Raw genomic sequence first — 11,411 nt, 5'->3', positions numbered from 1 at the left:
CCCTCGCAGCCTGTAGCCACTCCACTCGCTGTTGGAGACAGGCCTTGGCTCCCTCGCAGCCTGTAGCCACTCCACTTGCTGTTGGAGACAGGCCTTGGCTGGCCTGCAACTTTGTGTGCAGACCAGGCTGGCCTCCAATTCACAGTGACCCACCTATATCTGCCTCTGTGTGCCGGGCCTTGGGGTGTGTGTCACAGTGACTGGCTTACCTTGACTTCTGAGTCAGGGATCCCCCAAATCTAGCATGCAGACTTTGTCCAGTGAGATACTCTACACACACTTGTCACCTCCAGTGAATAGTGTTTAGATGAGAGGGAGTTCCGTTTTCTACCATATAAAGCAACCAACTGCTGAACCCACAGCTAAGCAGGTTTTGGTCTTCTCCAAGGATGCTGGGGGCAGATCACTGTTTCCAAAATTAGCTTCAGTTCTCCCCCATAGCCCTGAAATTCTTTCTGGTTTATACACACCTAACAGTTGAGGCACACACATTAAGAGAAACACCAAATGTGAAGGTTCTAGATGCTAAACTTGCTGCCACGGTGTGCACATGGTGTCAGGAAAATGCTGACATCCCTTCTTCCCCCCACTGTGCTAGGTGTGCAGGGATCAAACTCAGGTCACCAGGGTTGGCAGCCACAGCCTTTACTCACGGTGTAAAGGAAGGGTGTGGCAGGTTGGGGGTTGGCATAGGGCAGTAATCCCAGCCCTCAGGAGGTGGAGCCAAGAGGATTGCTGGGAGCTCAGAACACCTCCCGCTTCCTCAGAAGACTCTGGCAATGGCCCAGGCCCACTGCAGTAGGCAGATCTTTCCGTGCGTGGAGAGAGGCTGGGACTCAAGTCCCTACAGCTAAACCCAGAGCTTACGGATCTAGAATTCTAGAAGTTTCTGAGAATCAGGCCTAAAATAGGGAAGGGCCCAAGGCTGGCTGGAGATGCCAGAGTTTGACCTGGAGACCAGGGGAAGCAGACGCCGAATGGGACTGCTCACTTGGCTCTGGGTTCTCAGAGCTGAGCTCGGTCATACGAGCTGAATACGGCAGCACGGGAAGAGACAGCGTCTCTCTTCTGCACAGCAGCCTCGGGAGAAGAGAACTGGGGTCCGTGTGTTTCTGGAAGGATCTGAGTGAAAGGCCGGATAGTCTCCAGAAATTGGGCTTACAGGTTTTTTTTTTTTTCCTAGAAGAAAGGTGTGCTAGAGTTTCACTTGGAGTCTTGTCTGTGCTGTCTGCAAGACTGGACTTTACTTCTGTCCCACTGAAGGACAGTAAGGCCAATGTCCTGGCCAGCCAGCCTATCAAGTCCAAGCTACTTTAGTTCAGGAGACTGAGGCAGCTGGCATCAGCTGGCATCAGCTGGCTGTTTTAAGACTGAGTTAGTCCTCTTAAATTAGTAAGAATGGGTAAATGGGTAAAGTGCGTGCACTTGTGAGGACCTGACTTCCAATACCTGGTGCCATGTGAAAATAAAAATAAAAGCGAGTAGTGTCCACTGAAAGACCCCTGGGGGAGACCCCCACTCAAATCTCGGGAGGATGTACACCCAAGGAATCACGAGAGACCACATCTTGATGTAATTACAAGAGGTATATTTTAATTTCAGGACGCCGTGGTTCGGCACCACAGTTATCTCACGCAGGAGATAATGGAGCTGACCACGAGGCTTGAAAGTTAGGGGTTTTTATAGGGAAAAGGTCTGAGGGAACAAAGGGATCAGTGTGGTCATACATGATTGGCTAGTTCAAATATTAACTATTACGTGCAGAACAGAGTGGAAAATTCCTAAGGTTGGTGTTAATCTGAGTCAACAGAGCATCTGACCTTAAACCATATCTGAGAGGACCAGATGGTCCATTACTTAGTGTCTGCCAGGCACGTCTTTGCAGACCTAGGCCTTGGACATGTCCTCGTTTGCCTAGACATGTTTTCCTCTATGTTTATAGTTTTATGTCTTCTTGACCTGCCAGCTCTTATGATATCTAACAACTTGTTTGCTCTTTCCCAGGCCTATGTGGCCAGTTTGTGATGGATTCTTAGGCCCATAACTTTTCTTCCTAGTCAGCACAGGTCTAAAGCTTTAATTTTTCCTTTCACCATCTGTGCCCTGACCCGGCTCAGGGGTTGGAGGCAGACTGGGAGTTCAGTGACTAGCTAACGTAGCCGACATGGGCAGCATATGGTTCACTGAGAGGCTTGTCTTAAATAAGGCTGAATGAAAGATATTCTGTTAACCTGGACCTCCTCCTGTGCTCACGTGGGTTGCCACAGCAGGACCCACACGTACATAAACTACACACATACATAAATGAAAAACCAGTAAAAGGTAAAGAGGGACTTCCTGACTTAGGATCTGGGCATGATTTCTTTGTTTTGTTTTGTTTTGTTTTTTAAGATTTATTTATTATTTATAAATGAGTACATTGTAGCTGTCTTCAGACGCACCAGAAGATTTCATTACGGGCGGTTGTGAGCCACCATGTGGTTGCTGGGATTTGAACTCACGACCTTTGTAAGAGCAGTCGGTGCTCTTACCCACTGAGGCAGCTCACCAGCCCCTGGGCATGATTTCTTAGAGTACACCTTTTTGTTGGTTGGTTGGTTTTTGTTTTTTGAGACCAGGTCTCTCTACATAGCCTGGCTGTCTTGGAATTCACAGTGTAGACCAACCAGGTTGGCCTCAAACCGGAAGAGATCCTTCTGCCACTGTTTGCTGAGTGCTGGGATTAAAGGTTCCACCACCACATCCAGTTTAGAGCACAGCTTTCTGTAGTCCAGTATATATATATATATATATATATATAGTCAAGGCATGGCCAGTGTCAGCAGGATCTGGACAGCTCTGATTCATCTCCTCGCATTTCAGTATCTGGCATCAGGTGTTTAAGTGCTGAGGAGTATGAACAGTCCATAGAATCCTCCACGGGGCTTGTATTTCAGGAGTAACAGCAAAGGATGCCAGACTTTGGAGCCTTGGACAAGTAAACTCAACAGACACACTCAAACAATTTGCTACAAGCAGTGCTTGCTGAAGGCACATTCCACATCTTAATCGGTAGCTTCATAGAAGAATGGGTTCTGTGTGAACAAACCAGAAAGGAAACCTAGTTATTTAATAGAAGGAAATATGTTCTTTCTAGATGGGAGGGAAGAAGCGAGGACCAGGTGAGTAAGCAGTCTTTATAGCTCGTGTCATTTTGAAGCAGTGTTTTGTATCACTGTAGTGGTTTGAAGATGTCACCCATCAGTCCCAGGCATTTGAATACTTGTTTCTCGGTTGCTGGATGTTTGGGGAAGACTAGAATATGTCACTTGGTGTGTGTGTGTGGGGTGATGTTTCAGAGGACGCTGTGCTTCCTGGTTGTGGTTCAAGATGTGAGCTCTCAGACGTCTCTGTCTCCATGCCTTTGCGCTGCCGTCATGGGCTTAAATCATCTTGAACGGTAAATCTAATTAAACTTTTTTTCTTTTTGCATTTATTTTATGTGTGTTTTGCCTGCATGTGTTGTCTGTGCACCGTGTACGTGGCTGAAGCCAGAAGAGGCAATGCATACATCCTGGAACTGGAGTTACAGACACTTGTGAGCCACCACGTGAGTCATGGGAATCAAACCCAAGCCCTCTGTAAGAGCAGGCAGTGTTCTTAACCGCCGAGCCACCTCTCCGGCCCCTAAACTCTTTCTCCTCTACACTGCCTTAGTCATGGTGCTTTATCCCAGCAATAGTAAAGTAGCTAAGAGAGTCCCAGGCTGTCTGTGAACTATGTAGTCACGGAGCTGACCCTGCTCCTGACCTCTCTTCCTCTCCTGAATGCTGAAATTGCAGGTGCGCTTCACCACACTTGGTTCATGTGGTGCTTGGTGTGTGCTAGGCAAGTGCTCAACCTAAGTCCCCAAGCCCCACAACTTCTTAGAAGGCTAAGGAGGGTAGTTTGATTTAGATATGGTGGTGCAGATCAGGAATCCCAGCATTTGGGAGGCTGACACAGGAGGATTTCAAGTTCCAGGCCAGCCTGGGCTATATGGGAAACTTGTCTCAAAAACAAAACAAAAAACAAGAAACCAAGTTTCCTGTGCATTATTAGCCTGTTGGTTCACTTCCTTGGGGCTGCAGTGCTCTCTGGTTCTCAATGGCTCTGGCATCTGGAAATGGAGAGTTTAGGCCAGAGCGGGGGCTCTTGCCTGCTCTTGAGGTTAGATGACAGGCTGAAGGACTTCCCACGGAGCTGTGCAGAGAACCTGAGCGCCTGGGCATGTGTTTAAATTAAGACCATATCTCTTCCAAGTTTCTTCTCTCTCTCTCTCTCTCCTCATTTTCTCTTCTTCCTCCTCCTTCTCCTTTATTCTAGAGAGACAGTTTGTGTGTGTGTGTGTGTGTGTGTGTGTGTGTGTGTGTGTATGTGTGTGTGTAGTCCTGGCTGTCCTAGAACTTACTCTATAAGCCAACTTGGACTCAAACTCAGAAATCAGCCTCCCAATTAAAGGCTTGTGCCATCACACCTTGCCCCAAGTTTCACACTGTGGCCCCAAGCCACAGGCAGGGGCCATTGAGATGGCTCAGCAGGTAAACACACCCACGAGCTGCTAAGTTTGACAAGCTGAGCTCCACCTTCAGGACGCACTGGTGGAAAGAGAAAGTTGACTCCTGAGGTCGTCCCTACATGCAATCCATGATGCATGTGCTCACACACATGTATACACATAAAAGCTAAACATACTTGTAGAGGACTCTAGGTCAGTTCCCAGGACCCACATCAGGTAACTCACAACTGTATGTAACTCCACTTCCAGGGGGATCTGATGCCTCTGACTTCCAAGGACACTTGCATACACACACACACACACACACACACACACACACACACACCACATACCTTCCCATAATTAAAACTTTAAAAAATATAAAAGAAAAACAGCAAAAATGAACTATAAGATCCCGCTGAAAAGCCCAAATATATAAAACTCTATAAGTAAAAATGACAAATTCTGAAGAAACAAGATGCATAGCTACTTAGGAATGGAATGGCTAAACTATCTAGTGAGGACTCACTAATAACACCCAGAATGAATTTAGTTTATGTTTTATTTTTTTGGTTTGTTTTGTTTTTTTCGAGACAGGGTTTCTCTGTATAGCCCTAGCTGTCCCAGAACTCACTGTAGACCAACCAGGCTGGCCTCGAACTCAGAAATCCGCCTGCCTCTTCCTCCCAAGTGCTGGGATTAAAGGCGTGCGCCACCATCGCCCGGCTAGTTTATATTTTAAAGATGACCATGACCATTAGTCCTTTCTCTCTGGAAAATGAAAAATCCATTCCTTTTTTTTCTCTTGCTTTTACCCAGAAATTAAAGGCTGGTGAGTGGTAATTAGCAGAGCTCCTGTCAGAGCCAAGCGCCTAGTGGAGCCCGACATTTTGACTGGTGTCGACAGAACTGAGTAAGGTTAATGGAGCGTTCATTGGTCCCTGCTTAGATTAGTGGAGCTTTCATGGGCCCCTGAGTAAGGTTAGTGGAGCTTTCATGGGCCCCTGAGTAAGGTTAGTGGAGCTTTCATGGGCCCGAGTAAAGTTAGTGGAACGTTCATTGGTTCCTGCGTAAGGTTAGTGGAGCGTTCATTGGCTCCTGCTTAGGCTGACACCCTTCCTTCCCAGGACAGGCAAGCCTCACTCACCATTTGGTTCTGGGTATATTGGGAAGTGGCTACATTTCTCTTCTAGTAGGCTGGGCGCCACGGCCGTGTGGAGAAGGCGGACAGCGTGGGTTGAGCTAAGCTTTAGTACCGCTCCCATCCCATATGTGGCAGAGCTTCTCTTACAATGCAGAGTGCTTACAGCACTCCTGCCTCACACCCTCCTGACCCTGGGATGTGAAGGGACTGCTCATTGTCCCCAGTCTCCCATGGCACTTCATGTAATGTCTTCTACCTTGTTGGTGGCTTTAGTACCTGGTGTACTGGCCTGGAGAGATGACCCAGCCAGTTGAGGCGCTCAGTGAGCAAGCCTGGTGACTTCAGCTTGATCCCTGGAACTCATAGGTGCACCCTCTACTCACATCCCACACACAACAGTTTTTAAAGATGGGGGAGGAGCTGGAGAGATGTCTCAGCAGTTAAAAGCACTAGCTGCTCTTGAAGAGAATCTGGGTTTGACTCCCAGTACCTTGGTTATTCAGGCTTGGAGGTAAGCACCTCCCCCTGCCGACTCATCTTGCTGCACACCAGGCATTTCCATCTGTACAGATGATCAGCATGATCAAATCTTGCCAGAAGCCAGGCACTATCTTATAGTGTACCTGTTACCTACCTGCTTGAGAGGCTGAGGCAGGAGGATCATTTGTGGCCAGTCTGGACAAAATCATCTCAGAAAGAAAAGCAGTGCCTCCAGTGGCTAGGATGATTTTAAAAGTTACCTTTAGCTTTAATATATTCTGAATTTCTAGGAACACACACATTTAAGATGGAATACAAGGACAGGTGCTAGTCTCTTCAGAACTTCATTGTTTGGGAAAATCTCTTTGCCAGGACAATGCTGCTGCTCTGTCAACTCTCTGCCAGCCTGCCTGTGTCAGACTCAAGGCAATCTGATGCTAATGCAAGCACCTGACAGCCTGCCGTGTTTGCTCACACACCATGGGAGTAGAACACACACACACACACACACACACACACACACACACACACACACACACACAAAACGCTACTTTACTGGAAATTATTTCCCTTTGTATCTGTGTATGTTACCCTAGGAAAGGGTCAGTGTTTCTGAACAAATAACAGCAGGTAGGCGATTAACGAGAGCTTTTATTTAAGGATTTCAAGGCACCGCAGAGATGTGGGAGGGGACTACTGGAGTTAACATCAGCAATGGCTTTTATTTAAGGCTTGAGGCACCACAAAAATGTGGGAGGAGTGTTGATAACAACATTTGGAACTGGTGCTGTCAGGCACTACAAGATGGAAAAGCTGCCGACAGACCTGACTCCCGCCATAGCAAGGAAACAATTATTTTTATCTGCTCTGTGCACCCCACTTTTACCCTGAGACTTAATGCTACATTTCTTTGTCAATGTGAGGCTGGGGTGTGCTTCATTAGGGAACACGTGCTCAGCATCTATGTATGAAGCTCTAGGGAACACGTGCTCAGCATCTATGTATGAAGCTCTAGTTCAATCCCCAGTACCCAGAACACACAGACACACAGACAGACAGACAGACAGACAGACAGACAGACAGACACACACACACACACACACACACACACGAAAGAAGAAGTAAGTGGGCTGGAGACTCTTGATAGCACTGTTTTCTCCCAGCTCGTGTAAAAGTCACACTAGGCGTCCCTTCCCTGAAAGCAGACAACACTGTAGATTGCAGAAGTTGCAGAACTCCAAGCAGAGACTGCAGAGAAGAACTGGAAGTGCCCAGGTCTGCAGAGAGAGACCTGAGTCACAGAGCATGGGCCTCACTTAATGACTCTCTCTACCCCCCGCTGGCAAAACATATTAGAAAATGGACTGGAATTTCACAGCGGTAAAGCTTCACATCACTGAGTTAGATATTAGACATGGTGGGTTAGTCTCCATGTCCCTGGGGTCCACAAATGTAGTATGTGCCTTTAACAGCAACTGCATTTATTAACTAGAGAAGTTCATGGCCACAGTGGCTGCTGCTGGGCGCCTTTTCTCTACCATGTGTGTCTAAAGCTCTATTATTCAAGTTGTAGAGTAAGGACATCAGGTTCAAAGTATATGACAGGTTTTCACTGCCCTTGACTAGTACTTTCACCAGAACCTAAGGCCTAACACACGTTAAGCACATTCTGGGGGCTGGAGAGATGGCTCAGTGGCTGAGAGCACTGGCCATACTTCCAGAACAGCCAGAGTTGATTCCCAGCACCCACATGGCTGCCGAGAGCTGTAACTCCAGTTCCAGGGGACCTGACACTCTTCTGGCCTTCATGGACATGAGGTACACAGGTACACATGCAGGCAAAACTCTCCTACAGATAAGAAAACAAAACGGAAATCCCAGTACATTAAAAGGAGGTAGAGGCGTAGATGCATAGGCGTGGAACTGCTCTTCTGGAGCTAGAAGAGCACAGAGCGGGGCAGGAGGTGGAGGGGAGTAGGCGGTAATGAGATCATGGAAAGGTGTTTACTGACAGCAGAACCAAGGTCCTCTGCAAAGCTTGTCTCTGGTTTGGCTACGAGGAGTCTCGTTTGGCTCGTTTGGGATGCTGCGGTTCCCCGGGCAGTGGGTTCCTCCTTGTCGAAAGATTCCTGAGTGAATGCAAGCTCTGCACTTGCTGCAGGCGCAGGCCGAGCTCCCTGGTACAGGCCCCCTGGACTGTCTCTGCCTTCTTTATGTCCCAGCTCAGAGCGACAGCCAGGGCTTTAGGGTCCTCCTTGGAGACAGACTGCAGCAAGAATGAGAACCACTGAGACTGCCACTCTGTGCCCTCGCTGGGTTGCTTTCTTCTCTTTAGACACAGGGACCTGTACTGTGGCCAAGGCTGGCCTGGAATGCACTATGATGTGTGTGCCTGTCTTCCCTTCCTCTCCTCTTCTTTTCTTTCCTTTCCCTTCCTTCCCTTCCTTCACCCCTTTCTTTCTTTTTTGTTTTTCTTTTGGTTTCTTTGACACAGGGTTTTTCTGTGTAGCCCTGGCTGTCCTGGAACTCACTCTGTAGATCAGGCTGGCTTTAAATTCAGAGATCCACCTGCCTCTGCCCCCTGAGTGCTGGGATTAAAGCCATGCGCCACCACCACCTGGCTATGGTACATGTTTACATATCTTTTATAAATCCCCCAAGCACAACAGGAAATTGAACTAAGCTCAAGTTAATATAATTTCCTTCCCTTCAACCTATCATCAGAAGGCACTTGGTACACAGGGGCGAGAACACCACCCTGAAGGACTCCCTTGTCAAGAACTAGATATTGAGATAGCCAGCACAAGGCGGGCCCCATAAGCCTGCCTCGTGAATGCTGGCCGAGTGCTGCTCTTCACGCAGCCTTGAGTTTGCCGTTGTGTGTGACTGTGCGGGCCTCACAGCACTTGTGGATCTTTGACTTTTATACATTGAAGCCACTGTAGAAGCTTTAGCCCGCATTTCCCCACTCAGGTCATTAAAGCTTGGTGACCTGAGGGAGTACACCCCTTTTCTGGTGATGCATGCCTTTTAATCCCAGCACTTGGGAGGCAGAGGCAGGCAGATCTCTGTGAGTTCAAGGCCAGCCTGGTCTACAGAGAAAGTTCCAGGACAGCCAGGGCTACACAGCAAGACCCTGCCTCTTCCCCCTTCAAAAAAGCCAGTTGGACCTACATTACGTGAGATGTTTGCGCATGCTCTGGCTATGTGAAAAGGCACACTGCAGCTGAGAGTCAGCCTGTAGAGGGGAAGGAAATCCACATACATGCCTCTGCATCTCCAGACTATACTCCCAAGGAAGTCATTCTCTGTAGTTCTGGGTCCCTAGTTCTTGCCCACCTCCAAATCCTGACTAGATAAACTCAGCTCTGGAGCAGCCATCTCCTTTAGTGTGGTACAGGTCTGGCTGTTGAGCATCACTTCTGAGGCCATCTCTCTGCTGACGCCTGTGTCGACTGCATCCAGCTCTTCACTGAGGGCAGCTCTGGACTCTGCAATGTAGATGAGAGAGTCAGCAGCAGGCCCTGAAAGCGCAGTGCCCAGCCTAACAGGCAACCTCCGTGGGTGAGAGAGAAGCGTCCTTCCCAGGGACTGTCATCCTCAGGGAACTGGGCTCTTCTGCAGACAAGGCCCCACCTCAAGGCTGCTCCCCAGGAGCTACTGTGGGAGTCTTACCTTTCTGGTTGGACAAGATGCTGCCCTCTTTCTCCAAGGCCTGGAGATAAAGTTCTAGGAGCTGCTTGGACTGCCGGGCTTCCTCTCTCTGGTCAAGCACCCGCTGGAGTGTGCTCTGCAGGCCTTGGACAGTGGCACAGCTTTGGCAGAGTTCCTGAGCCAGCTCTGTACACGGGATGTCGATGAGAGCCTGGTATCAAATAAAGGCTCTGAGAAACTGCAAGGCAGTCTTGAGCTGTCCGACACACCCATTTCAGAACCAGTTCCTCTTTTCCCCAAGTTATTTTAATAGAAAAACGTTTGACATTTCCAAAATTCTAGTGTGAAAACGGGGGAAGTGATGTACTGGTATCTCTTTAAAAACACAATGAAGCCTTCATTTAGAAATTCAGCTACGCTAGGCAGTGGTGGTGCATGCCTTTAATCCCAGCACTTGGGAGGCAGAGGCAGGTGGATTTCTGAGTTCAAGGCCAGACTGGTCTATAGAGTGAGTTCCAGGACAGCCAGGGCTACACAGAGAAACCTTGTCTAGACAAAAAAAAAAAAAAAGAAAAGAAAAAAAAAAGAAATTCAGCTACATGGGTGCAGGGCAAGAGGGCTGTGCCACCGGACAGGTGTAACAACTGGTGGGGCAGATTGAGCTCAAATCCTGGGAATCTCAGAGATGTGTGAATGGCAGGAATGGAGCGGTTTCCTGTACCTGCTCTGGAACACAGGACCCTGACACCCAACTGGGAGGGCCCTGGGCACTCACTCAGGTAGCATCTGGAGTTCTTCTTCATGCTAATGAGGTATCTACATAGACTTAGCCTTCAGCCAATGGCTGTCCCTTCCTGGATATTCTCACAACATCCCCCAAGAGTATATAATCCCTGATTCACCTCCAATAAGGTGTATGCATTTATATGCACACCCCAAAAAAGCAATATAGACAAGCAAGGATCATCTCGGAGCTGCTTCATTAAAGATCAGCAGGGGAAGGCCTTCGCCTAGAAGAACTGCGGTACTCAGCACTTGCTCCCATCGGTCTGGACGCTGCTCATCTCAGGCCCCACTTTCCCCCTCCTGCCTGTTGTGCTGACACTCCAAGGGGAAATGTGGGCCATGGACTCCCCCGACGCCCCCACGCGCGCACGCGCACGCACGCACACACACACACACACACACACACACACACACACACTCCCTCTCCAGGCATACACTGGGAGCACCTGGGTACCCAGAGAACACTGGGAACAGCATTAGTCCCAGACCCCGCTTCCCTGTCCCGGTCCATCTGGCATGTAGCAGTATCTGATCCCCTGATGGGAAACACAGGCTGTGCATTCTCCATTCCTGCGCTCCGCCTTCCCCTGCGCTCCGCCTTCTCCAGCTGGCAGACGTGGGCTGGAGAGATGGCTCAGCAGTTAGGAGTAGGTACTCTCTTGCAGAGGACCAGAGTTCAGTTCCCAGCACTTATGCAGGGCGGCTAACGACGGAGCCACCCTGCATAAGTGCTGGGAACAGAACTCAGGGGACCCACACCTCTGTCCTCTACCAGCACCTGGACCCACATACCACTCCCAACACACACACACACACACACACACACACACA

At 48.9% G+C, this 11,411-nt stretch overlaps 1 protein-coding gene across 2 annotated transcripts in view; it reads right to left on the bottom strand.

Annotated features, from left to right (window-relative positions):
* Positions 1–1,991: 1,991 nt before the first annotated feature.
* Positions 1,992–11,411, bottom strand: part of Dffa (DNA fragmentation factor subunit alpha) — a 17,720-nt gene continuing 8,300 nt past the window's right edge. Inside the window, exons 4-6 of one of the 2 annotated variants that reach the window (XM_031379480.1) lie at positions 9,816–10,005; positions 9,480–9,631; positions 1,992–3,074 (exon numbers count right to left, since the gene is read on the bottom strand). In XM_031379480.1, coding sequence (XP_031235340.1) covers positions 3,045–3,074; positions 9,480–9,631; positions 9,816–10,005 — 372 coding nt within the window. In that variant the 3' untranslated portion in view covers positions 1,992–3,044. Of the gene's footprint in view, positions 3,075–6,773; positions 8,407–9,479; positions 9,632–9,815; positions 10,006–11,411 lie in introns of those variants that run through there. The other variant, XM_031379479.1, reaches the window with a different exon arrangement.

Source organism: Mastomys coucha, unplaced genomic scaffold (assembly GCF_008632895.1).
Source record: "Mastomys coucha isolate ucsf_1 unplaced genomic scaffold, UCSF_Mcou_1 pScaffold18, whole genome shotgun sequence".
Taxonomy (NCBI): Eukaryota; Metazoa; Chordata; class Mammalia; order Rodentia; family Muridae; genus Mastomys; species Mastomys coucha.
The sequence above is the reverse complement of the archived record's forward strand: the minus strand, read 5'-3'. Positions and strand labels throughout refer to the sequence as shown.